A 26,668-nucleotide genomic window follows, 5' to 3' on the forward strand; every position below is an offset into this window, starting at 1 on the left:
TGGCTTGTAGAGTTTCTGTTGAGAAATCAGCTGATCGCCTTATGGGAATTCCCTTGTATGTTATTTGTAATTTTCCCCTTGTTGCTTTTAGTAATTTATCTCTGTCTTTAATTTTTGTCAATTTGATTACTATGTGTCTTGGGGTGCTCCTCCTTGGGTTTCTCCTGCCTGGGACTTTCTGTGCTTCCTAGACTTGGTTGACTATTTCCTTTCCTATGTTAGGAAAGTCTTCAGATATTCTCTCTTCAAATAATTTCTCAGGTCCTTTCTCTCTTCTTCTGGGATTCCTATAATGCAAATGTTCGTGCGTTTAATGTTGTCCCAGAGGTCTCTTAGGTTGCCTTTCTTTTCATTCTTGTCTCTGTATTCTGTTCTGTGGCAGTGATTTCCACCATTCTGTCCTCAGATCATTTATCAGTTCTTCTGCCTCATTTATTCTGCAGTTGATTCCTTCCAGTGTATTATTATGCATCTCTGTCTGTCTGTTTTTTAGTTCTTCTAGGTCTTTGGTAAACATTTCTTGGATCTTCTTAATCTTTGCCTCCATTCTTTTCCCAAGATCCTGAATCATATTTACTGTCATTATTCTAATTTCTTTTTCTGTAAGGTTGCCTATCTCCACTGCATTTAGTTGTTTTTCTGGGATTTTGTCTTGTCCCTTCACCTGGGACATCAGTTCAGTTCAGTCGCTCAGTCGTGTCCGACTCTTTGCAGCCCCATGAATCGCAGCACCAGGCCTCCCTGTCCATCACCAACTCCTGGAGTTCACTCAGACTCACGTCCATCGAGTCAGTGATGCCATCCAGCCATCTCATCCTCTATCTGCTGGGGTCCAGCCCCGGTGGATCCAGGGAATTTGAAGCGGGGCGAGGATCAGGAAATAATTGCTTAATTAAGCCTTAATTAAGGATATAAAGAGTGGTTAAATAAGGATAGCTCAGTGAGAAAATTTAGTGGAGAAAAGAGGCTGAAATAAGGATAGCTCAGTGAGGAAATTCAGTGGAGAAAAGACGCTGAATAATTCAGCCAGAAGGTGAGAGAAAGAACGACATGGGGAGACCAAGTTTCGGTGAACAAGGCCTGCACTTTATTTTCCAAAGTAGTTTTTATACCTTAAGTTATGCATAGAGGATAATGGGGGAAGGGGTAGAGTCATGCAGTAAGCCAGGCTTTCTTCCTGCAAACTTATATGCAAAAGTTTAGGTGATTTGGATCATCTTCTGGCCCAGAGGCCTGTTAACATTTTAAGACCCTTTCTTCAGAAAACTTATTTTTCTCTAAAGGTACAAACATTAAAGCTACTACTTACACCAATTATATTAATCAATACACTGCCAGAGACACAGCAGGTAAGGGATATGGAGACTTAGCAGCAAACATTGGCCCAACAAGTGAAAAACCCTTCACCAATACAATTTCTAATCAATCTTTTAACTGCTCAAAGGAATCTGTATTTAGACAGTTTAGAACATCTCATGCCTCTCACAGTTGGGAGGCTCTGAGCAATCACATGTGGCCGGAAAAACCTATTCAGGCAGGCTAGAGGACTTCCAAAGGAGTTTGTAGGTTGAAACACTATCACACCCAGGAACTTTATTAACTGGAGCTGTAAGTTAACTCTTTTTTTTCAGAGAGAGGTAGTGGGGGACAGCCCCCCGTAAAGTCAGAGGTGTAGGTGAGAGCACAAAGCAGAAAGTAGGCAGACTCTGGTTTTGGGGGTAGATGCTCGAGAATTTCCAGGGGGACTCCTGAGGCTCGATCCCGCCTTTGCGTATGCCGAGCTTCCTTCCTCATGACCTTTGCCACGGGCAGAGCTCCTGCTCCCGGCAGTCGTCCCCTTCTCCTTCTGCCCCCAATCCCTCCCAGCATCAGAGTCTTTTCCAATGAGTCAGCTCTTGGCATGAGGTGGCCAAAGTACTGGAGTTTCAGCTTTAGCATCATTCCTTCCAAAGAAATCCCAGGGCTGATCTCCTTCAGAATGGACTGGTTGGATCTCCTTGCAGTTCAAGGGACTCTCAAGAGTCTTCTCCAACATCACAGTTCAAAAGCATCAATTCTTTGGCGCTCAGCCTTCTCCACAGTCCAACTCTCACATCCATATATGACCACAGGAAAAACCATAGCCTTGACTAGCCGGACCTTTGTTGGCAAAGTAATATCTCTGCTTTTGAATATGCTATCTAGGTTGGTCATAACTTTCCTTCTAAGGAGTAAGCGTCTTTTAATTTCATGGCTGCAGTCACCATCTGCAGTGATTTTGGAGCCCCAAAAAATTAAGTCTGACACTGTTTCCACTGTTTCCCCATCTGTTCCCCACCTGAGACATACCTTTCTGCTTTTTCATCGAGATTAACTTTCTGTAATGTGGGTTTTGTTTTAGTTACTGTGGGATTGTGCTTCTTCTTGCTTCTGTCTGCCCTCTAATGGTGGAGGCTAAGAGGCTTGTGTAAGCTTCCTGATGGGAGTGACTGGTGATGGGAAAAACTGGGTCTTGCTCTGGTGGGCAGGACCTTGCTCAGTAAAGCTTTGTAATCCTACTATCTGCTGATGGGTGGGGTTGTGCTCCTTCCCTGTTGTTTGGCCTGAGGGGACCCAGCCGAGGGGTCTATAATCAAGTTAATAGAGACCTCCAAGAGGCTTCACCCCAAGGGGAACCTTCCCAGACTGCCGCTTCCAGCGCCCGTGCCTGTGGTGAGCTCCTGCTGATCCACTTCCACAGGAGGCCCTCCAACACTAGCAGGTGGTTTTGGTTCAGTCTCCTGTGGGGTCATTGCTCCTTTTCTCTGAGTCTGGGTTTTATTTTGTTTTGTTTGTGATCTGCAAGACTGGAGTCCCTGTTTGCCCCAGTCCTGTGGAAGTCTTGTAGTCAAATCCCACTGGCCTTCAAGGTCAGATTCCTTGGGGATTCCCAGTCCCTTTGTGGGATCCCCAGGTGGGAAGCCTGATGTGGGGTTCAGAGCCTTCACAACAGTGGGAGAGCTTCTTTGGTATTACTCTTTTCCAGTTTATGTGTCACACACCCAAAGAGTACGGGATTTGATTTTATCGTGATTGTGCCCCTCCTCCTGTCTCGCCTTGGCTTCTTTGTCTCTGAACGTGGGATATCTTTTCTGGTAGGTTCCAGCATCCTCCTGTCGATGACTGTTCAACAGCTAGTTGTGATTTTGGTGTTCCTACAGGAGGAGATGAGCACACATACTTTTATTCCGTCTTGAACTGGAGCCTCTTATCTTAACTGGTCTCCTTCTACTTTTTTCAGTGATTTTTTCTTTTAGTTCTCACTGTGTTTTGCACATCTTTTGTTAAGTTATTCCTAAGTTTTTTCTTTATGTATCATAAATGAAATTGTTTTCATACTTCTATTCTTCACAGTGTTCATTGTTGATATACTTGATTTTTGTCTATTTTGTATCCTGTAACTTTGCTGAACTTGTTTATTATAATAGTTTTTTAGTGATTCCTTGGAATTTTCCTATATAAAGGGTCATACCTTGAGCATTTTAAAACCCTCCTGGTTGTTCTAGGAAGTGTCTTGGACCTAGGGAAGCCCCTTCCTCATCCAGGCTTCACGCATTTGACCCTGGCTCTCCCTCAGGAGGACCCCTCGCTGGAGAGGCATTTTAAGGGCCATCGAGATGCAGTCACCTCTGTGGACTTCAGTCTCAACACAAAGCAGCTGGGTAAGAGGAGGCATCTTGGACTGAGAAGGTCGAGTTTCTGCCTGGGAGGTGTGGCATGGGGGGCGCAGGGCACAGTGAGAACTCAGGTGCTTTCTCTAGACCTGCAGGCTGCTTCAGCAGCCAGCGCCCTGGGCACTAGGCTTTCTGAGTTCCATTCTGCACGTGGAGTGTGAGGCTTAGAGAGGTTGGGGACCTTGCCAAGATCATACAGCCTTTGAGAGTAGGACCTAGTTCCGGGCTTTTCCCTCCATACCCTGTCTACCTCTGAGGTCTGGCCTCAGAATGAGCCTAAACGGTGGCATTTCCCTGGGCCTTTACTGATTCTGCTGTCCACAGTGCCATGGGCACGCCTTCTTGTTGAAGATGCCACCAGTGAGAAGGCTGTGGAGCAGAGCCGTGTATGCCCTTCCCCCCCACTGCCCTTATGCTACAGCTGAGTGCCCCCTTCTTGGCCACTTGAGGGTTCATACATGGCTGCAGCTTTCTTGTTTCTATGGATGAGCTTCCCCCTTCATCCCATCGTCAAGGTCCCCTGCCAGAAACTGCTGGTTTCATGATACAGTGGAGGTTAAAAGGAAACCAAAGTCATTTGGGCTCTGTTTTGGGGCCCTTCTGATGGATCCTCTTAACGGTAATAAGCCCACTGGGTTGAGCTGGCTCTCCAGTTTTAGGAGGACTTGCTCTCTAGAGCCTCAGAGTGTGTCTCTGGGGAGACCTGGGTCCTTTGCAGGGCTAGCTGATGGGCATATCCTTGGCCGGTTCCTGTGTGGACCTGCTGCCTAGAGAGTCAACAGGCCACAGGCTCTCCAAAACCCCGCTCAGCAGTCACTGGAGGTGTGACTGAAGATGGAGAAGATGGAGCTGGCTGTGAAGCTGAGTTTCCCTGCTGCCCACCGTGCCCCAGCTCCTGGCAGAGGCTCCAGCCTGCTCGAGCTGAGGGTCACGTGTCCGCTCTCTCCTCAGCCAGTGGCTCCATGGACTCGTGCCTTATGGTGTGGCACATGAAGCCCCAGACCCGTGCCTACCGATTTGCCGGCCACAAGGACGCCGTAACTTGTGTGAACTTTTCCCCTTCGGGACACCTGCTTGCTTCTGGCTCCCGCGACAAGACTGTCCGCATATGGGTACCCAACGTGTGAGTTAAAGACATGAACGGGCTTGTCTGAGTCTTGGCCCTGGTGCTGGACTGGTCACAGTAGGACCTCTGCCTAACTTCTGAGGGGGTGCCATTAGAAGCTGGGCTTCAGTCGGGGCCCTCCCTTCAGGGTCAGCAGGGAGATTCTGGGCTGACCTCAGCCTTCCTGGGAGGATCCCGCCTGATGCTGCGTGCACGTGGGTGAGGTGGGCGGGGGTCCTGCTCCTGGCGGGGAGGCTCTTGCTTCCCTTTTTGGGGACTGGGGCACTCAGGCCTGGATTGATTTGGGGAGGGTCCTGAGGAGTGGGGAGAGCTTCGATGTGCCCTTATGTTGCTGTTACGGGTTTATGGATTTCCTGACTCTGGATACCCATCCTTGCAGCAAAGGCGAGTCAACTGTGTTTCGTGCACACACGGCCACAGTGAGGAGCGTCCATTTCTGCAGTGATGGCCAGTCCTTCGTGACAGCCTCTGACGACAAGACAGTCAAGGTGTGGTCCACTCATCGCCAGAAATTCCTGTTCTCCCTGAGCCAGCATATCAACTGGGTCCGCTGTGCCAAGTGAGTGTAGTCCTACCTGAGATTGTCGGAGAGACCCCAGGGGTTGGGGGTACAGAAAAGATGCCAGGTGTCTGCATCCTGACCTTGAACAAGTTACTTAGCCACTCTTTACTTTTCCCGAGCCTCAGCTTCCTTATCTGTGAATAAGAACATTAGTAGTTCTCACATTGTAAGCTATCAAAGCTTCGCTGAGCTAATGCATGAGGGGTAAGTTAGCCAGTTGCTGGCCACAGTTGACCCCTGACATCTGTGCTGACGTGCCCAAAGTGGGTCATCAGGGGCCACTTATTAGCAATAACAACAACAACAAGATAACATCATACCACCCCTAGACATTTTCTTCTAACTCCTCATGGCAGTCTTGCAAGTTGGTGGCATTGTTGCCATTTTGCAGATGAGGAACATGAGGCTCAGAACAATGCAATATCTTGCCCTTTGACACAGGGATTAAGTGGCGGAGCTGAGCTTAGAAGCTGGGCCCCTGGCACTGAGGCTTGCCTCCTTATCTCTTAGATGCTCTGCTCCTCAGAGGCGGGTTTTGTTCCAGAAGCCTGATGGGGCCCCAGGCTTCTGATGAGGTTGATCTGGAAGCTGGTTTTCCTTCTGGTGTGGGGCCAGTGCTGTGGGGGTGGGGCCAGGTAATGAAAGTACTTTTCAAGGCCTAAAAGCTGCAGACACAGCTATGCCTACTTCTGGTTTATTCTGTTTATTTCAACAGATCTCACGTGTCAAATCTGTGTGCTTCAGGGGAAGAGGTTGAGGGTGTCTGGGGACACCAGGAAACCATGGGAGTCAGAGGTTGGGGACTGTTGAGCTGTGCTCTTCTGGGGACCCCAGGAAGTTACTTGTCCTCTAGAGCACTCGGTTCTCTGTCCTGGGAGGTCCCTGGCTGTTGTGAGAGGTCCTCACTATTGGGCTTCTGATAGTGGGAGCAGCCCAGCCAGCAAATGAGTGTTGAACTCACACCAGGCCTTTGGTGGTAGGTCTCCAGAACCTCCATCTTTTTTAGTTGGCATCTGGTCTTGCTGACCCATTCTGAGTCACATATGGACTCAGGGCGTCTGGGGACAGGATAACGATGTCCATAGTGAGCTTTGGGCCACTTTGTTGCTACAGCACCAGAGTCAGCATGCATATTGCCATGTGCAGTGTCAGGGGCCTTGTGTGTGACCATACTTCTTACCTGCTCACCAGAAGGTGGGCACCCTTCTGGTCCATCTTGCAGAGAGAAGAGCATTTGCCCAGGATCACTCAGGGTCAGAGCAGGGTGTGTGGCCCCAGCACATTCCTGTGCTGGGCAGCTCAAGAAGAGTGACTGGAAGGCGATGTGTGGCACCTGTGATGTCTGTTGATTGGTGGTGTAACTCCTGTCCCCGCCGGTTCAGGTTCTCCCCGGATGGGCGGCTCATCGTATCCGCCAGTGATGACAAAACTGTCAAACTGTGGGACAAGACCAGCCGGGAGTGTGTCCACTCATACTGTGAGCATGGCGGGTAAGTTCCTAGATCCTCTCCCCCCACCTGTAGGCCCTCGAGAACAGCACAGACTAGGGCATAAAAAGGCTGTAGGGGCCTCCGGTGGTGGCATTGGGGTCCCTCAGCCATGTCTCTGCTGCTCCCTGGCTCTGCATCTGTTTGTGTGTGTGTGTGTGAAAGGTTCTGCCTCATCCCACGAACAATAAGAGGCTTAACCTCAAGGCATGAAACTCTTGGGGCTCTCTTTTTCCTTCATTTTCTAGTTCTCAGAATTGTGACATGTGTGTCTGAAGAAGTTGAACCCAAACCCCTAAAAGGATGTTAGTATGTTCTCCTTGGTGACGACTTGATAAATGAAAGGCTAATCAGTTCTTGTAGCAGATGGTGCCTGTTCGTATTGTGTTGCATCATTGAGAGGGAGGAGCCTGTGTTTGAGCAGGGCCTCACCTGATCTGGGTCCCTGAATGAACCCCAGCTTTTGCCCCCAGTAGGCTGAGACCCCCATGTCAGGGCCCCTCCTGAGGCCACAGTACCATCCTGAGTGTCTCATATGAGTCTATCAAGGGCCCTTGGCTTGTCTCCTAGGAATAGGTGAGCAGATGATCTGGAACCTGCTGGCCCCTCTTGTCTGGGCCTCGGTTGTCAGGGTCTGCCCTGCCTCTGGCTCAGGTCGGGGCGCCGGCTCTGACTGAAAGCCTGCGAGCAGCTGGCTGACCATTGGTCTGAAGAGCAGTGTCTCTGCTCGAATTTAGAGATTTGTGCTGGGACTTGCTTCTGGAAGTCCCCCCCAGGTCACTCCTAGCTCTTTCCTCGCCCTCTCCTTCTTGCCTTCCCTTGGCCGCCCGCTAAAGACACAGGGCAGCAGGGAGGTGTTCTGCGCCGAGGGGAGCAGCATGAGCAGATGTGTGGGCACGGGGAGGCGCTGGGCGTTCTGGGGTCTGAGTCAGGCCTCCTACAGCACTCGGTGGCCCCCTCTTTCCAGCTTTGTCACCTACGTGGACTTCCACCCCAGTGGCACGTGCATCGCTGCTGCCGGCATGGACAACACGGTGAAGGTGTGGGACGTGCGGACTCACCGGCTCTTACAGCACTATCAGTGTGAGTGTCCCCGAGGGGCTGATGCAGGACTGTGCTGTGCCAGGTGTCCAGCTCATGGCTGCGGGGCTGAACTGGGCCTGAGGACAGCCCTGGCTAGCTGTGGGGAGTCCTAGGTCTGTTGGGATCTCCAGGGGTGGGTCGTCTATGGCGTGGCTGTCTGGAAACTTGGCTAGGGGATGGAAGGGGTTGCCACCTGGCATCCACCGGCCCTCTGGTGGCCATTTGTGAAGTGGCAGAGCCTCACGCACACTGCGGGCCAAATGGGGGCTCTGGTCAGGGCACCTCGTGAGGGGCACTTCTCAGGGGCTGCACATGCCACCTGCCTCCCCCTGTAATGGACGCTCTGTGCTCTGGGGCCAAGCTGATAGCCCTGGAGGTGATGAAGGGGAGAGGTTTGTCAAAAGAGGTCTGTGTTGGTGGGACCTTGGCCACCTCTGGTTCCATGGTGTTCTCCACAAATGTGGAGCCAGGAGCTGTTTGGAGGGTCCATTTGTTAGGGGCCAGGCTGGCAAACACAGCCCTGGTGCTGTGTCTCCTAATTTAATTGTAGCCCTTGGAAGGCAGGGTGGCGGGCTGTCAATATGGGCTGCTGTCAGGCTCCAGGAGGGAGATGGGGGTGGGGTCAGACTTGTGTGAGCTCAAGATGAAATATCTGAAGCTACTAGGGTATGGAACTGGCCTCAGGGCAGGTGTGACTGGGCAGAACTGTGATTCACCACAGTTGTGGGGATACGGACCCAGAAAGGGAGCTGGTGAGATACCACAGGAGGCGTTGAGAGTTCTGCCGGAGGCTGAATGGGTAGACAGACCTGGGGGTTTGGGGCGAAACCAGGGGGAGTCAGAGCTGGAGTAGTTTGAAGAACTGTGGTTGTGAATTTGGGACTAAGTTTCAAGTTCATGGGCTTACTTACAAAATTCACACCCGAAAATGGGAAGGACAGTTCAGTTCAGTCGCTCAGTCGTGTCCGATCTTTGCAACTCCTTGAACTGCAGCACGCCAGGCCTCCCTGTCCATCACCGACTCCCAGAGTTTACCCAAACTCATGTCCATTGAGTAGGTGATGCCATCCAGCCATCTCATCCTCTGTCGTCCACTTTTCCTCCTGCCCTCAATCTTTCCCAGCAACAGGGTCTTTTCAAATGAGTCAGTTCTTCCCATCAGGTGGCCAAAGTATTGGAGTTTCAGCTTCAGCATCAGTCCTTACAATGAATACCCAGGACTGAGCTCCTTTAGGATGGACTGGTTGGATCTCCTTGCAGTCCAAGGGACTCTCAAGAGTCTTCTCCAATACCACAGTTCAAAAGCATCAATTCTTTGGTGCTCAGCTTTCTTTATAGTCCAACTCTCACATCCATACATGACCACTGGAAAAACCGTAGCCTTGACTAGACAGACCTTTGTTGACAAAGTAATGTCTCTGCTTTTTAATATGCTGTCTAGGTTGGTCATAACTTTTCTTCCAAGGAGTAAGTGGAGAAGGACATATCTGTACAAAGTTATGGGGTGTGGGGTTCAGAGTTCTCTCCTTGCACCCCCAACAAGCTGTTCCGAGTCTTAGATGTTTGAGGCTGGCATTTTCTTGGGGTGACTAAAGGAACAGACCTTCCAAGAAGGGAGAATGGGTCCTGGTCTTGAAAAGCACATGATGGAGATAGCTGGGTGAGTTTGGGCAGGTTACTTGACTCCTGTGTACCCCTGGGACGATGATGAGACGTGTTTCATAGGTGGTGTTGATGTAATGAGTTGATCCATGACAGGAGCTTAGAGAGTGCCTCTCTATGTTGCGTTGGTGCAGTGTTGGTGACAGTGATGGTGATGCTGCTGCTGCTGAGTCTGTCCTGGAGTCCTGAGGTCTGGTTTCCTCGCAAGGCTGGCCTGGCTGGCCCAGGCCTGCAGTACTGCACACCACCACCAGGTGGCAGGGGCCAGCCACAAGAATGATTCTTGCTTCAACAGGAAACCCTGGAGTTTGTCACTGATGGCTGTTTCAGACAGCGGCTTCTAGATCAGAGCCCCAGCGGGGTCTGCCCTCTCCTTGGAGACCACGCCTCTCCTCTCCTTCAGCCTTAGAGGCCTTTCTCCTGCTTTGGGCCAGGCCCAAGTTGCAAACTGGGTATACCAGCACACTGATGGGGGCAGGTAGGAGGAGCAGAGTGGTGCTGGGCGGGAATGCTGTCTCTGAGTGTGAGGTCAGGGGGCCTTGGACAGGGAGAGATGGGCAGGGAGGTGATGAGGCAGAGGAGTGCCTGGACTCTGCTTCCTGTCTGTGCAGAGGTGGTGGTAGCCTGCCTGATGGGATTTGTGAGGATCTGATGGGAGAATCCAAATGAGGATTACAGTCTAGTACTGGATATGTGGTTTTACCACATAAATCTTCATACTGATGGGGAAAATCTCCAGGTGACCCTGGGAGAGTCCAGGCACACCTCTGATGGGTCGGGTGCCTGGTGTGGACGAGGTACAGCAACAGGTACCCGCAGGGGAGGGCCTGGAATGCCATGCTGTAGCCCATGTCCTGGCTGGACGTGCTGGGATGGGGTGAAGAGGTGACAGGCATCTGCGAGGATAGCGTGCTGAGAGCCTGCTTGAGTAGGAAGCCATGTGCCTGGTGGGCGGGCTGTCCATGCCCGATGTTGGGTGAAGGCTAGACATGAGAGTAAGGCAGGGCTCAGGCCCAGAGGATAGGTTCTGGAGACTGGATCTAGGCAAAGCTGATGCTGTGGGGTGGAGGGGCCAGCTGAGCCCGGATCTGGGGTGTGAGAAGGGCTGAGGACACGTCCTGCATCCCTGAGCTTGAGGGGCCATGGAAGAAAAAGATCCACAAGGCATCCAGAGGGACGGCTGGGAGCCTGGTCTCCTCGAAGTGGAGGGCTGAGGAGAGCGGAGCCGGGGGAGTGGAGGAAAGTGGGATATCCTGAAGAGGGTGGTCAGGGTGTGGTGACCCACAACAGTGGAGAAGAGTGGAGGGTGCTGGGGAGAGGTGCCTCGGGTTCTTGAGGGAGCAGGCTTGGCAGCGGGTGGGAGTGGGAGGTCCATGATTGGCAGGGCTGGGGGGCGGTGGGTGGACTCAGGTGGCATCAGAGGTCGAGTGCTGAGGGGGCCTGAGGTGCATGAGGCTGACGGGCTCCGCAGAGGAATTTCAGTCTGTTAGTACAGCTGTCCTTTCCTCTCATGACAGCCACTCAGCAAGCCTGAAGCATTCGATTCCTAAGCACCACCCCCGCTTAGGGACCAGAGACTTCGGGGGCCTGGAGCACCCCACAAACAGCTGGATTCCCTCTGGGCTCAGCCTCCAGGGCTCAAGGAAACCTCGCGGACCTGAGCTCACTGGTTGGGGGTCCACCCCTCACCCTCTTTACTGGCAGGGACCTGGTCAGGTCTGCTCAGGTCCAGCCGCTCCCCTAGGGAGTGCTGTGGCAGCACCTTCGACCTGAGAGATGTTTCCAGCTCCTGAGTAGCAGTTGTCTCCCCACCACAAGAGGCAGGGGGATCCCTGGGAGGCTGAATCCCCAAGAAGGGCTCCCAGTCCCTTGGCAGCAGGCCCCGAAGTTTTTTTCTGACCCCTTAAGACCCCCAGGGAAAGTTTTTAAGGCCAGTGGCGTCCAGTGTCTCCCCTGATTGGGGTTTGAGTGCATAAGGCTGTTGTGCTTTTCTGAGAAATTGGTTCGTGATACTGCAGTGTGTGGCCAGCGAGTCCAGGCCGCCTGTGGCCACCCACCAAAATCCTGCTCTGTGGAGGGTACTTCCCGTCCCCTGTTGGCGTGTTAGAATCACTTTGGGCAACAGCAGGTGGCTGGCACCCTTTGTCTTAGGCGAGGAGTGTCTTGCTCTGGCCTGTCACTGCAGGGAGCAGTTCTGATTTCCCAATTCAGCAAGGAGTTGGTGGGGCGCTGGAGCCCCGAGAGTGCCAGTCCCCACGGAGATGGCTTAGGTGCCATATGCTCGGAGCCCACACTAAGACTGTTCAGACATCTGAGCAGCCTTGTCCCAGATCCCTTCATGTGCCTTGTGCTTTCCAGGCACGTGTGTGTTCGATATCCAGGGACAGGCCTGGGTGGTCAGCAGGGCAGGGCTGCTCCCCATTTCACAGATGGGATGTTTGAGGCTTGCCTGGGTCATGCAGCGAAGAAGCTGCGGGTTCCTCACACTGTGTTGATTCCAGTCATTTATTTGCCCAAGGCCTCTGAGAGGACATGGCTCTCTCCAGAAGTTCCAGTTAGAGCTCAGAGTCCCAGCTTCTCTGTACATTGGTCCTTAGCAACCCCCTGGATGCCCCGCCCTACCCCAGACATGGTCAAGGAAGGTTTTAAAGCTGCTGTGTAGCCAGCAGGGCAGGTCTGCACCCTTTTTGGGTTTTGGAGACTGAAAGGGTTGATCATGAGGCCAGGTACTGTCCCACCTGATCTGGCCAACACGCTGCCTCTCCCCCGCCTTCCCTGAGCCAGCGTTCACACAGCGTTCCTGCAGAGCAGTGTTTGGAGCGTCCTTTGCTGCTGTCAGAGCACCTTCATCGTGTGAGCCCACAGCTCTTGTAAACCCACAGCCTCTGTGTCACCTGTGATGCCAGTTGTGTTGTGAGAGCCACCCTGGGTGGTTGGTACCAAGCTCTTTGTGGTGGGGTGGGGAATGGGGTGCGGCTCGGCACTGGTGTGGCCTGTCCTGGAAGGGACCTGCTGCTTGGGCACCTGGGTCCCTTGGCCAGTTTGGAGCCCATTGGGCAGGGGGGCAGGTTTGCTGAGGATTCAGCAGGAAGAGCTGTGCAGGCAGGTTGGGAATACCCAGATGTCTCCTTAAGCCGCAGCTGTGACCTGTTCCACTACTGGGGGCAGGGTCTGCAGTGACCTCAGGCCCCCTCCCTGGCACCCTGGTGACTTGTAGGACCTCGAGCTGGTACATCTCTGACCCTGAGTTGGCATCCCTTCTCTGGGGTAGCGGTGGGGGTGGGGTGTAGCACACAGCTGTGCCCGGTTGGCAGCCTCCCATCAGCCGTCACTCATGTCTGCCATGGAGCCAGGCAGAGGGCCTGCAGCTTCAGGCTTGGTGAAAAGTGGATTGTTTGTGGGCCATCACTGCTCAGGTTTTGTGACAGGAGGCTCACCCCTTCGTGGGGCAGCTGGGCCTCCATCGTCCAGGGGGACTGTCATCCAGGGCTAATTCTTATGAGGCCTCCCTGGCACAGTCCCACCCTCTGCAGAGCTGGAGAAGCTGCCCCAGGCTGACAGGGCTAGGGGATGAGGCAGCTGAGCGAGTGGGGAAAGGCAGTTGGTTGTGGGGTCTGGCACATCTCCAAAAGCCTGGCTTGCCGGGCTGAGCCCTCTTCTGGAGTCAACGGTTCCAGGTATTTCTACCCCAGCCAAGAGGCCTTTGCTACTCCTGTCATTTATCGTGGAGCCAGGCTTTGGGCACCCTTCCTCAGGGAGGAGGGGTAGTTCCCTCTCTTGGGTGGGCTTGACCAGGTGGGAGGCCCTGGCGTGGTAGCCACGCCCTGCCTCTGGCTGGTGCTGGACAAGCCCTGTGCTCCCTGAGCTTGCTTCCCTGCTTGATCCTGCTGCTGGCTCTCCCAACTTTGTCTCAGGTTGGGGCGGGGGTGGCACTCATGCCAGCGCAGGCTGCCAGGGGCTGCAGAAACAAGAATAGTGTGCCCTTCTCCAGGCTCAGGGAGGCAGAAGTGCCAGGAGCAGCATTTTGAGGAGGCCCAAGAGGAGATGGGGGAGTGGTGAGGTTGGGGGGGGGGTGGCACGGTGCGCAGCTGACTCTCCACGCTGTCTGCTGTGGGGCTGAGGGCGCAGGGGATCTTGCTGTGTTTGCCTCCCTCGAGCCCCACTCCCCCAACCCCCCAACCCCCAACTTCACCACGAGTGTGAAGCTGCCTTCTGGCGGGCACAGCCCCTCAGGAGCAGGCTCGAAGCCTAGAGACACACAGCCTGAAGAGCCTGCAGGACCCTGTCTCCTGCTCCCCAGACTTGACACTCAGGGTGAAGGAAGGATTTACTTTTTAAACATCCACTCAATTGTGTTATCATAGTAACTATAGTCTAATGCTGAAAAAATATATTCTGGAAGTATGTAGATGAATTAGAGGCCCCCCTATTCCTGTGCTCCTCAGAGAGAATCCTGCTTTGTGTCAGGAGCTTCAGTCCATGCTGCTTCTGGGTCTGCACACGTGGGTGCTCCCCCCACACGTGGGGAGTCTTGGTCACACTCTGCGCTATTTATGTTCTTTCTGTTGCTGTGTGCGGCTGGTGCCTGTTCAGTTCAGCTGGGGTTGCTGTGACTTTTTTTCTCTGCTCTCTATGCCCCTGTTTTTGGTAAGCACTGAGGGTGCTGCCCCCTTTCCCTTGGCCCTGGTATAGGAGTGTGTTGGGCTGTGGGGGCTCTGGGCTGTGGCTCCAGGAGCTGACTCTGGGGATCCCGGCAGCCCCACTCCAGGCCATCTCTTGGAGTTCCTGGTGCCGAGAGTGTTCAGACCTGAATATCGTGTTACGTAAAGTCCTGGCTGTCTCCCCTAAGTGTGCCAGGACCGTGAATCCACAGTCCCCGGCGTCTGCATGTTGGCCAGACTGGAGTTTGAGGGGCTCCGTGCACCTCTGTCGGCTCTGTGGAGACTAGTTCGTGGTGGGGGTGTTTATTGGCCCAGCAGTGGCTCCTGCACGCTCACGTGCCAGGATGAGGGGTTGGCTTTAGAATTTGCCTTTATATTTATGGCTGTTCTGACTTGGTGGGTTCATGGTTACTGTAGTCCCACTGATTGCCACCCTACCCCACCACCCGCCCTCTGGCCAGTAGTAGTGGGTATGAAGGTACCAGGTCTTCCTCAGCAGCTGCTCTAAGAAGCTGTGATGTGGCTGGCTGGTCCTCGCACTGCCCATCCCCGTGTGTCCTGTCTGGGTCCCACTCACCAACTGCTTTTTGAGACCCGTTCAGTGTCAGGCCTTGAACCGGGAGCCAGGGACCCAACATAGCCCCTGCCTAGTGGAGCACGTGGTCTCTAGGGGACCCAGTGGGGAATGAATTAACTGCACATAAATGCAAAACCCTTGCTTTGAAGAGGCTCATGGTGCTTCAGGAGGCCAAAATAAGACCCTGATGGTGAGGTCAGGGGAGGCTTCCCTGGGGCGTTAACTGAACATTGAGCTGCAGGGTCAGGGAAAGAGGCCAGTCAGGGTCTTCCCGGCCCAAGGGGAACAAGGGGTAGGAAGGTCCCCCAGCTAGGGAGCCTACAGGGCTAGGGGTCAGATCTTGGAGAGTGAGGGACACCAGCGTGGATGGTGGGGCTTGGGCTAGAGCAGTGGGGAAGAGTCATGGAGGGGCTTGAGCTGTTAAGGGGGTTGAGTGGCAGGACCTGGAGTAGCGTCGGATGCCTGGGGTGGTGGAGAGGGGCATCAGGGCTCACTCTGCACAGACGCCTCCCAGGCATCAGCTGGTAGTATCCCCACAGCACGCTAAGGTGGGTGCTGTGCCGCAGAACGAGAGACAAGCTCAGTGTGTCAGGGTGGGCCAGTCGGGAGCCTGGGATCAGAACCCCAGCCTGACTGGCTCCCGAGAGCTTGTTTGCACTCTCTTCTCACCCATCCCGCTCACATTCTTTCCCCCAGGGCAGGGGCGTTGTAGTGGCATTTCAGGGGTTTTCTTTTCCATTTGGTTTCCCTGAGGTGGCAGCATGTGAGGCAGAGTGAGGGTTATGTCCAGGCACTCTGTTCGTCTCTAGCTTGACAGCTTGGTGAGGAGGGAGAGGCGGAGGGATGGCTCGATCCCCTGGCCTTGCCCCACGTGCTCCCACCTGCCCTGCGTCTCCCGCGGCCTGCCCTCTGGGTGGGTCTCCTCCTGCCCTTTGCTCGTGCTGCCCTCCTGGAAAGTCCTTGGGAGGCTCCTCACAGCAGCTCGGGGTGCTGGCTGCCCTGGCCTAGCCCTGTGCAAGCCTTGGTTGGTCCTGCTGTCTTCTGGCTTCACAGGCCTCCCGGCCTGCGCCTGACTGCTGTCCTTCCCCCAGTGCACAGCGCGGCGGTGAACGCCCTCTCCTTCCACCCGTCGGGGAACTACCTGGTCACAGCCTCCAGCGACTCAACCCTGAAGATCCTGGACCTCATGGAGGGCCGGCTGCTCTACACACTCCATGGCCATCAGGTGAGGGCGTCAGCCTGGGCGGGGTGGCGTGGCGTGGCGTGGGGTGAAGGTGCCGCCTCAAAGTGACCCTTCCCTTGGCGCCTGATGGGGGGGCAGTGTTTTGCATCCCCCCACAGCCTGGGCAGTGGGGTGAGCTGCAGAAACAGGTTTCCTACCCACAAGAGCTGTGACCTCTGCAGAAGCGCTGGGCCTGGGGCAGCAGCTGAGGAGGGAGCACAGGGGTTCAGTCAGATGTGGGTGGGGAGAGAGGCTCCTGGACATGGTCGGCAGGGTTTCTCTAGGGGCTGAATGGAGTCTGTCCCAAGTGACCTCCAGCCTCCGTTGGTGGTGTGGTTGAGAAGAGCCCTGGGACCCATTCCGTGAACAGCCATGAAGCCTCCTGGAGCCCTTTGGAGGCAGAAACAACAGGTGCCTCGCGGAGGTGGGCATGAAGGAGGGAAATCTTCCCACACATTTGCTGAGGAATTCCCGGAGTTGAATCTAGGAGAGGGGCCTTCTCTCTGAGCCGCTTTTAGCAACACATCCGTGCTTTGGCTCCCTGTGGGGCAGTGACTGGGCACTGGCCCTGGTGGGCGGGCTGTGGGAGGCGGGCTGCCTAAGGCTCTGCCCTGCAGCACCCTGGGTGCGGCTGAGTGTCTCCTGCTGAGCAGAGTGGTCAGCAGAGTGTTTCCTGCTGGGACAGAGACCAGAGCATTTCCGTTTGTCCACTTCTCTATTTGTGAGCAGGCGCAGGCAGGATGGAGAGTGGGGTCGCTCTCGAGGGCTGAGGGAGGCTCTGGGGTGCTTATGCCTCTTGAGCCAGCAGCTGGGTTGAGCTGTCTACCTGAGGGCCCTCTGGATCCCATTGCCACCTGAGTTGGGGTGTATAGGGCCTTGGCTGGGTCTTGTGGGGGCATAGGCCTTTTCTTTTGCTTCCCTGGGACGTGGAGGCCACTTGCCGTCAGCTGTGGTGACCCCTTGTCTGTCAGAGACATGTCTGGTGTGCAGGAGTGTGGACCTGTTCCCCTAATATTGACACATCTAGGTGTCATGTGTGGCCACTGGGCTGAGGTGACTGCTGCTCTTGTTGTCAGCCTGTGGGCGAATCACTTGGTTATCCCTGTGGCAATTTGATTACTTAGATTCATGCGTAACTAGTTTTGGCTCTTATAACAGGAGGGCATTTGAAAACCACGTGAAGGCTGCTGCCTCTTGTGTTCCAATGATGAAGGAAAAGCCATGCACGGAAATACCGTGCAGACAGGTGCACACCAGGTGATCACCCCGTTCTTTGCTTTTTCTTGTGAGTGCTCTTTAGACCACTGACTCGCCTCTGAGCCTGAGAAGCCTTGAATGCAGCATCTACAGGGGCATTCCTTAGCTCAGGCCCAGCGTCAGAGCATAGAAGCCTGTGGATGTTGTTCTCCCAGAGAACCAAGACAGGGGCCATGATAAATCACGTGGTTGCCTGTCTGCTGTTGAACCTGGAATGTGGGAGCTAGGCTGAGGACAGCTGATAGTTTTGGGGTGTGGAGAATGGGAAATGGCTCCAGGAATCAGGTCTTCCTCAGGGCACCAAGCTTGCAGTGCCCAGAGGAAGGGGGAAGAAAGAGAAGCAAGCTCACCCCTGTTCATCTTGCTGTCTGCTTGTCCATTTGTCATCCGCTCCCTGGCTTGCTGGGCTGGGCATCATGGGTATGAAATGGATGCGGTGGTCCCATCCCCTGGGGCTCATGCCTGGCAAGCAGGGGACTCACTGTGGCCATCAGCAGAGTTGAGGTGGCATGAGATGCATTAGGGAACAAGGAGAGGCAGGTTGAGTCTTGGGTGGTACTTGGAGGGTTAGGTGACACAGGGTGGGCTTCTCCCCCAAAGTGCTGCTCAGATGATCAAAGTGGGACTTTGAAGTGTGAGGCTCACATATGGGACACTCACATTTGTCTCTGTTCTGACCCTTGAAAATCCCTGTCAAATACAGACACTTAGCATTGGTGTGCTGCGGGCCTTAGGGGCCTGGGTTTGGGGTGATTCACAGTTAGCTAAGGGTGCCTTCCTTAGAAAGGATAGTGCGGTTGAGCAGCCTTGATTGGGGCAGTTGATAAAAACAGTCCACCAACCAACCTGAATACCTAGAGCAGGTGGACATCTGGGCTGGGAGCAAGAGTGGCTTTTCTCTCCCGGAGGGGACAGATCTGTGGAGGTTGGACCTGTGTTGTCACTGGGAGCCAGTGTGCTCTGTAAACGTCCCTGACCTGTGAGGGTCTGTGCGTGCTGTCCGTCCAGAGTGGTTCCACCCTGGAGCAGTTCTGGGACACCTGTGTTGCCCCTTTGGAGAGTGTATCGCCCTGGCCCAGCCCCGGGAGAGGGCCTGTACCGTGGCTGAGGAGTGCAGCTCTGCCTGCATGCTCTGTGCAGCGTCTGGTCTTAGGCTCCCCCCCTCATGAAGTGTCCCTGGCCCTGTCCTTCCAGTAAGATGCGCAGCTGAGCTCCTTGGTGACTTGAGCTTCCACATTCTGTTCCGGGAGGTGACTGAGGGCCTCACCCAGCACAGCTGTCACTGGCCACTTCCTGAAGCCTGTGGCTGAGCAGCCCCGTGGCTCCCTAGTGGCCCCGGATGCCCAGGGATTCTGTCCCATGGAGTAGTTGGCAGATTTGAAAGCACCTTTGAGTCCTGGTGGGGGAACCGAGGCCCAGAATATGGTCTAGGCAGCTTAGGGTTGTCGAACGGGGACAATTAACCATATCTACAGTTTCCAACACACCCGCTGAGCCCATGTGTATGACTGTTACAAGTTGAGTTGTAATCTCACTCTTGTTCTTAGTAATAGATCACTGGTCTCTGTAGGAGGCCAGCAGGCCTCATGGCTTCTTGTCCAGCCTGCCTGTTGGATGACAGCGTTCTGGTCAGTGGGAGAGGGATCCCCTTGAAGCTTTGGTTTGGACTTGAGGGCTTCCTTGTGATCGCCTTCAGGCAGAGCCCTGAGGGAGCTTTAGAGGGAGGGCTGTTGAGTTATTCTGCTCCATGGAGCAACAACCCCCTTGGGCTTCCAATTCCACACCTGTGAGAAGGTACAGTGCAGGCCAGGGGTCAGAGGCCAGCTGAGAGGAGTCAGCCGCAGGGGACTGGTGCTGGGGTGAACTAGACCCTGACCAAGAGAAGGGGCTCTGTGTGTGCCAAGGAAGTGTCTCTGTGTCCTGTGAGAGGGCCGGCCTGAACCACCTCTAATGCGGGAAGAGCGAGGAAGGGTCAGAGTGGAGAAGGAAGAGTCGAGGAGGCAGAGCTGTTGGGCAGAAGCTCTCTTGCCCTGGGTTGAGGCCAGAAATCTGCTGTCTCCTGAAGGCACAGGAGCACCAGGACGGCCACATGCGAAGTGCAAAGCTAAGATCGGGATCACCTGAGGTGGTCTGGGTCTCTTGGGTGGGCCCGCATGCAGCACCAAGGGCAGCTGGTGCCCCAGGGGTCTGACCCTGCTGGCAGTTTGGTGGTTCTCTGGTGTGTGACTGGCCACACTTCCATTGGCTCCTGAGGGGCCGGCTGACTTGTGGGTTTGCGGGTGGACATGAGTTACTAGTTTGTTGTGAGCCTAAAGGATTCTGGGGCTTTCTCCCTGCAGTCCCAGCTTTGGGATTCTGAGCCATAAAGGGCCATTCAGGGGGTGCGACTGGTGACTGAGCGAGGCTCCTGCCTCATGGAAGCTGGCATTACGCATGCTGTACCCCTGAAATGACTCCTTGGCTGCTACTGAGGCTCGTGTGGCTCTTGAGAGACTTCTTTGGGGTAAGTATCTGCAAGTGATTTGGGCAACAGGCCAGAGAGCTGGGCAGGCCCATTGCTGGCTCCAGCCCGAGTGGGCCCTGGCCTTTCAATAACCCTGCTGCTGTTGCTGCTTGAGGGCAGTAGGTCTGCAAACTCCAGCTGAGCAGACAGTGCCCTTTGCCAGGGCAGGGGTGTGGGATGGGCTGAGGAGCCTTTTGGGGCTGAGAGGTGGGGTAGCCCTCTGCCTCCACGTGAGTCTGCCATTGAGGTGGAGAGTGGACAGAGTGGAGAGGCTCTGCCAACCTGGGGATGGGGCACTGTCCTCCTTCCTCCGCCTTCTCCCCTGGGGATACTGGGATGATTTCTCTCTCAGTGATCTGGTGGAAAGGAGCCCTCATGGTCACCTTTGCCAGCTGCTTTGATTGAGGCCAAATGTCTGATATATATTATTGGGGAAAGTTCACAGTCTTGTCTGATGCCCAGCTTTCTAAGGAATCACCCCAGTATTTCCAGGACTGAACGAACCGCTTATACCCACCTGTTTCTGGTTTAGAAAAGACGCTGGGCACTCTCTCATCTTGTTCAGCCAGAAAAGCATGAGTTTTGGGGGTCCACAAAAGGGAGGAAAGGGCCTGGGTGTTGGGATCAAACCATTCTGGCACCATCTCTTACCCTTTGACAGTGGTCAAGACCTTGCCTTTGCCAGCCTTTCCTCCTCTGTAAGAATGACGCCTGTACCTGTCATAATGGGAGAGGATGTCTGTGTTGCTCAGCGCCAGACACAGTAGGTCCTCACAGGGCTCAGTCCCTTCTCTGTGCAACTCTTGGAAAATGACCCCATGCTGTTCTAGGTGAGAGCTCTTTTTTCTAAAATATTTATTTATTTTTTTTCCTGTGCTGGGTCTTAGTTGTGACACTTGGGATCTTTAGTTGTGGTGTGTGGGATCTAGTTCGCTGACCAGGAGTCAAATCCAGGCCCCCTGTATTGGGAGCTCAAGTCTTAGCCACTGGACCACCAGGGAAGTCCCTAGGTGAGAGCTCTTTAACAGGCAGTTCACAGTTTCTGTTATGGGCATGGTCCTGGCACCATGGGCGGACAGTGTTTGTTAGGAAACTGAGTTCATGGTAGGGGGCTTTGATGACAACCCCTGTGATGGGTGGGTCAGGGCCATGGCCATCAGCCCTTTCCCATCTGGGATGGGGTGTGTCCATTTCCCCTCCTCCCATTCACCCCCAGAATCTCTGTAGGGTTTGTCTGGCTTCTTATTTTGCTTAGCATTGTTCTCATCCGCTCCATAACGTCCTCTCACTCTGACTTGACTTTTGTCCACAGCTCCTAAAATCCATTCCCCAGAGGGTGGGATGCAGTGATTCCCTGACCCAAAGTCCTTGTCCCGCAGCTGCCCTGAGTGGTTTGGCCTACTGCTGTTTGGTCTCCAGGCCTACTTGCATGGCCCTTCTTTAATTGGGTCTCTTCCAGGGCCTGACCCCTGGAGGACAGCCTGGTATCTGATGGCACCAGGCTGTCTGTGGCGGACAGTGCCCTCTCTGAGGCTCTGGAAAGTCTTGCCCTTGGGGATCCACCTAGACTGGGGCACTTAGGCAGGAGGGACGGGAGTCCCTGCTTCTTGCTGGAGCCAGTATAGACTTGGGGTTGTCACTGCATGGCAGCCTCCTCATCCCACCGCACCCCTCACTTTGCAGTGGAGAGGGCTTTCCCACCAACTGCCCCGAGCAAGGCCTCCCCCTCGCCCCCCCACAGAGTTCTGTGTGGCACACGTGGGACAGTGTGCTAGAAATACAGATTTATTTTTCTGTATTTTCCGAAACATAATCTCGAGCCATGCTCATTTGGTTTTCGTCCCCAGAGCTATTTGGGAGAGGATGGTAGGTGGGGCGTGGGTGGGGAGTTAAATCTGGTGCTTGTGGCTGTGCAGTTGGAGTTCGTGTCTCTGTGGAGTGATGAAACCACACAGGGACCAGCAGGCCCGTGGTTCCCCACACCACAGCTGGCCCTCGGTGGGGCGAGCACCCATCACCCAAGGCCTAGAACCCCAAACTGGGACGCCGTCTGTCTGTGCCAGGGGCTGAGCTCAGTTGCTGAGAAATCACAGGCTCTGAGAATGGGTCAGCTGATGCTCCTGGCAGCTTGTGCCTTGCTGGGGCCTGGGCTGGAGCTGAGGAAGTGGCATTAAGGGGGGCTCACCTCCCAGGAGGAGCCACAGCAGCAGGACAGAGTGCCTGTGCATGTGGGCCACCCCCCGGCTGCCCCAGGTGGAAGGAAATTCTCAGAACAGGCCCCTCCTGCCTCGTTTCTTTGCACCCTGCAGCTTTCTTATGTAGTTGGTTAATTTGGGGGACTCGCTTTGCTGCTTGAGAGGCTTAGCTCTGGCTTCGATGGCTGGGCACCTCCTGCAAGAGGTGAGGGAACATAGGAGGGAGGAGAATAGTTCATGTGCTCCAGCTGAAGTTACCAGGAGCTCAGCCTGATCTTCTGTTCCCTGCTGGCAGCCCAGGTTAAGGGCTGGGAACAGGTGTCCTTGGCTGAGGTCAGGAGCAGCCTAGGAGCTAGGGGGCTGTTCCTTGTCCTCGGGGCTCCCTAAAGGGACATCCACCAGGCCACAGCAGGTTGAGTGAGCCAGTGTAGAGCCTCCCTTTCGGAGTTTTGTGGAAGACACAGTCTGATGGGGTGGGTTACGGTGCCTCTGTCTGAGCACCGGGGTTAGAGTTAAGCACCCACGCCAGAGGCCTCCTTGATCTCCGTGTGTGTGTTTCATGGCCATGCTTCTATCTCTGATGTGGGGCATGTGGTGTGACATTCCGTTGTGTTTGCTGGAAGCCAGTGAAAAACATCAAAACCCCTTGGTAGTGGTGATGGGGGTGCCTGGCTGGCCTTCCACTGTAACTGTTGTGGACACAATAGCCAGGGTTCAGGTGTGCAGGGCCTCAGGCTGGAAGGTGAGGAGAGCGGAGAGATCTGGACAAGCTGCAGGGGCTGCGGGGTGAGGGTCATCAGAGCTGTGGGATCTAAACGCTATGGCATCCTTTGTTTTGCCTCCCCACCCCTGCCGTTGATGCTTTGCTGTATGAGTGTGAAGGAACTAGCCAGTGTGGGTCCCTCGGATCTAGAGGTTGTTCAGGCAGAGGCAGCGTGTAGTGAAATGGCTGGGTATGAGTCCAGCTCGAGGGCCACCTGAGGCTGGGTCAGTGGGGAAAGGGAGGTGGGGGCCTGGCTGCGTCCAGTGCTCCCGGTGATCGTCTCAGAAAAGGCTCCAGCTGGCCAGATCCGGGGAGGGAGCGGGGAAGGAGCTGGTGGAGCCTGTGCAGCATCCCTGCCAGTGGACCCGGCCCCCAGATGGGCACCCCCAGTGACCTGAGACAGGTTGGATCCACACTGCCGGGGCCCCAGCGAGAGCTGCTGCTCAGAATACTGCTCAGGAAGCACTGGAGAGGCCCTGGGCCTTGCCTTGGCGAAGAAACAGCCTGGCAACATGCCTCCCCTGAGCCGGTGGATGAGTGTTTCAGGAGTGACTAATTGACTGAAAGGAGCCAGTTACCGTTAAGGCAGGGCAGTCTCAGAGAACACACGTCATACCGGGCCCTGCCGGGGCTGGGAGAGACTCCCCAGCCCCCAGGGTTTGGAAACCAGAGTGTGCTCCTCAGTAACTGCTGGGCTTCAGCGAGTCCCAGTGAAACGGGACACTGGGATGAAGGACAGGAAAATACCACAGAGTAGAAGCTTTGGGGATCTGAGATCTAAGGTGATGCGTGCTCAGTGGCAGGCAGAGGCAGATTTGTAGCCTTAAATGAATTTACTGCAAACCAAGAAAGATTTGGGTAGTCTGGGTCTCCAAAGACCTCCCGAGGCTTGGCATGAGGATCATCAGCAGTGGAGAGCTTGCATCTGCGCTGCAGTCCATGATGACTTTGGCCCACAGCAGAGCCCAGGGACAGCCGTTCTTCGGGCTGTGCTTCAAGTGCCCCGGACTGTTTTGTGCACCCTGGGTGGAAGGGTAGGAGCCTTTGTGGAAGGAACACCGAGGGGCTTGGCATAGGAGCCGTGCCGTCCTCTTGGTAAATGGGCACCGGTGGGGCGGACTGTGGGCCTCCACTCTGGGGGGGTCCTTAGAGCACCCTTGTCGCTTGCACCCTCCCTGGCATTTCCTGGGACCTGGACCCTGGGGATAGCTCTAGTTCTTGCCTGGAGGACTTCCAGCACCTGCTCTCTGGTCCTGATGCCCCTGCCAGACTGGGCTGCTGGCCACATTCTTCAGTGGTCCTGCTGCTGCTTGGCCTCCAGCATCTTGTCCCCAGCCTGGCATCTGGTGTTGAGTGACAACAGGAAGGGAGATTGACCCACGAGTATTTGTTTGGTTCCTTAGTTGCTGTGACTTCTTGGAAACCCGCCCTTCCTCAGCGAGCTCTGGGCAGGCAGAGAGCCCGGCTTTTTGATACACTGTGTACTATTTTCCTTCCCTTTTCTCTTTCCTTTTTGTTTTTCCTCAGAATGAAAACAGTTTTGTCGTTTTATCTTTGTATTCAGGTAGTGTAGCTATATACTCACTAAGATATCGAAAGTATGGGACAGTAAGGAGTCTAAGACTCAAGTAAACTTGTCACCTGAAATTGCCCCCCCTTAAGTCCTGTCAGCCTGTGGTGACTGTCCCCCTGGAAGGCTATCTGGGCGCTACACGACCTGCTCCCACCCTGCGCCCAGACCCTGTGCCTGCAGCCGTGGTGCTCCGCTCCTGGTGGTGGTTTCTCAGCCACGCAAGTGGACATGGTTTCCCGTCAGGGAGAGTGGATCTGCTTTGTCCTGATGGATGGCTGTCCAGGACTCCTGGGTTCTGTGACCCCCGCCCCTGGGGCCCCACCTGCACAGGAAGGCAGTGAGAGACACGGCTGGAGGCTTCATCCCTGACCTCAGCCCTGTCCTCCCCTCTTGGACATGTCACCCTTCAGAAGGGTAAACATACAGGCCGCGCCAGAGGATTAACTGTGTCAGGGCAAGTGGAGTGCTCCAGGCAGCCTGAGCACTTGGCGTTAGCCAGCTTATGCTACTTCTTCTTCACCCCCCTTTATGAGCAGCTCAGAGAAGAGGAGCTGTGGGTAGATTCCAGAGGCGTAGGCAGACGTGCGTTCTCCTGCAGCTCTGTCTAACCTGCCTTCTCTTCTGGGCAGGCTGAAGCTGCCCTTGCTCCATGACCTCGGGTCCCTCTCCAGCCTACAACCTGTCTGGTCTTTCTGGCACTGAGTGGAAGTGCTTCCCAGTGTTCCTGTTGTCCATAGGTGTATGGACAGCACTGCTGTGTCGGCCCCACTGACAGGGGCCCCTCCCACGGGCAGCAGGGGTTCCTGTTGCTCCCTGTGCTGCTCTAGAGGAACTGAGGTGGCCGTAGACAGCGGCTGCACCGTCGTCCTCTAGGAGAGAACCTCCTTCATCTGGCTTTGCTTGGGGGATGACAGGTAGAACCACATTAAAGTTTGGCCAGAAGGAAGTGATGGTTTGCGGTGGTGTGCTGAGCTGACTCTTGCTGTGTGTCTTTCTGCCGCGGGTTGCAGGCGTTTGAGGAAGAGTCCTCGCTCTTTACGGGAGATCATGTCCCCTGCCCCAAGCCTGGATGTGCTCACTGGCCCTCAGGGCGCGGCCAGGCATAGGCCTGGCATCATCCTTTGGACAGGTGTGAGGACCTTCAGCATCTGAGAAGCCAGAGGGTCAGGTCTCCTCCCAGGGCCCCAGCATGAGGAAAGTGACGTACTCATTAGAGGGACACGAGGTGGGGCATGGTCTGGTCAAAGGGACCAAGTTCTGGCCCCAGTGCTGGGCCTGGATAAGCCAGTGCATCTCTGTGACCTCTGGCTTCCCCTTGGAAAGTGAGGACAGTGGTGTTGGCCCAGCAAGGCTGTCAGCACAGACGGTCTCGCTCATCCTGGCCTTGACCTCATGGCCCACCTTTGTCAGTGGTGTCTGGGAACAGAGCCTCAGTGGTCGTGCTCATGCATTGGCACCTGCCGGTTCCTCCACCCCAGGCTGGGGAGAACACGGGCTGGGTGAGGTGCTCAGCCCTGAGTCCTGCTGTCACTGTCACTCATGAGATTCTGATTTCTTCCTGTGCATTGAGGATCTAGAGTGACCATTGGTGTTTGTTCTTCTTGGTTTGTTCTCACAGGGTCCAGCCACCACGGTTGCCTTTTCAAGAACGGGGGAGTATTTTGCCTCTGGCGGTTCAGATGAACAAGTAAGTAAAGAATGGTCTGAGGGATCCCAGTGGATACTGAGTAGAACAGACAGGGGACCGAAGTGCCCCAGAGATGGATGGGCTGGCTTTCACCAGCTTCCTTGGCGGCTTTCAGCAGCCGTAAAGGCTGGATCCTGGGGTAGGGTGCTCAGAGTGGCGCCCTGCTTCCCCAGAGCAGGTGCTGCAGCGCCGACCATGGCAGCATCTCAGAACTCCTGCTGCTCAGACCAGTGTGGGCTGGAAGGAGTCTGGGTTAGTGTTGCCATGAGAAAGGTAAAATAGAGGGTTTTTTGTTCTGGTTTCTTTTTGGCCATGAGGCATATGGGATCTAGTTTCTTGACCAGGGATCACACCAGTGCCTCCTGTATTGGAAGCGTGGAGACTTAACCAGTAGACCACTGGGGAAGTCCCCAGAGTTTTTTAGGAACTTCTTTTTCCTGATTCTAGGTGAATAATTAGATAATTATTGGATGCTTTCCATGGACCTGGTAATGTGGGCAACACGGCAAGAGTGTGACCCCTCAATGAGTCCTCAGGGCAGCCCTGGGGAATTTTCACTTCAGCCGTTCTGTGGGTGAGGAAGCTTGAGTCTGAGCTAGGACGTGGCTGGAGGCTGCG

The 26,668-nt window shown here is 54.8% G+C and overlaps 1 protein-coding gene across 20 annotated transcripts in view; it reads left to right on the forward strand.

Annotated features, from left to right (window-relative positions):
• The window catches only part of POC1A (POC1 centriolar protein A), a 100,735-nt gene that overhangs the window by 31,436 nt on the left and 42,631 nt on the right, over nucleotides 1-26,668 (forward strand). For 11 of the 20 annotated variants that reach the window (XM_086367731.1, XM_086367723.1, XM_086367733.1 and 8 more), the window contains exons 2-8: nucleotides 3,596-3,680; nucleotides 4,644-4,815; nucleotides 5,198-5,377; nucleotides 6,763-6,870; nucleotides 7,835-7,950; nucleotides 15,942-16,075; nucleotides 25,982-26,050. In XM_086367731.1, the coding sequence (XP_086223857.1) occupies nucleotides 4,655-4,815; nucleotides 5,198-5,377; nucleotides 6,763-6,870; nucleotides 7,835-7,950; nucleotides 15,942-16,075; nucleotides 25,982-26,050 (768 nt within the window). In that variant the 5' untranslated portion in view covers nucleotides 3,596-3,680; nucleotides 4,644-4,654. Of the gene's footprint in view, nucleotides 1-3,008; nucleotides 3,114-3,524; nucleotides 3,681-4,643; nucleotides 4,816-5,197; nucleotides 5,378-6,762; nucleotides 6,871-7,834; nucleotides 7,951-15,941; nucleotides 16,076-25,981; nucleotides 26,051-26,668 lie in introns of those variants that run through there. The other 9 variants (XM_086367720.1, XM_086367729.1, XM_086367736.1 and 6 more) reach the window with 4 other exon arrangements.

This window comes from Bos grunniens, chromosome 22, assembly GCF_055505025.1.
Source record: "Bos grunniens cultivar Pamir isolate PY7600 chromosome 22, Bosgru_T2T1.0, whole genome shotgun sequence".
NCBI lineage: Eukaryota > Metazoa > Chordata > Mammalia > Artiodactyla > Bovidae > Bos > Bos grunniens.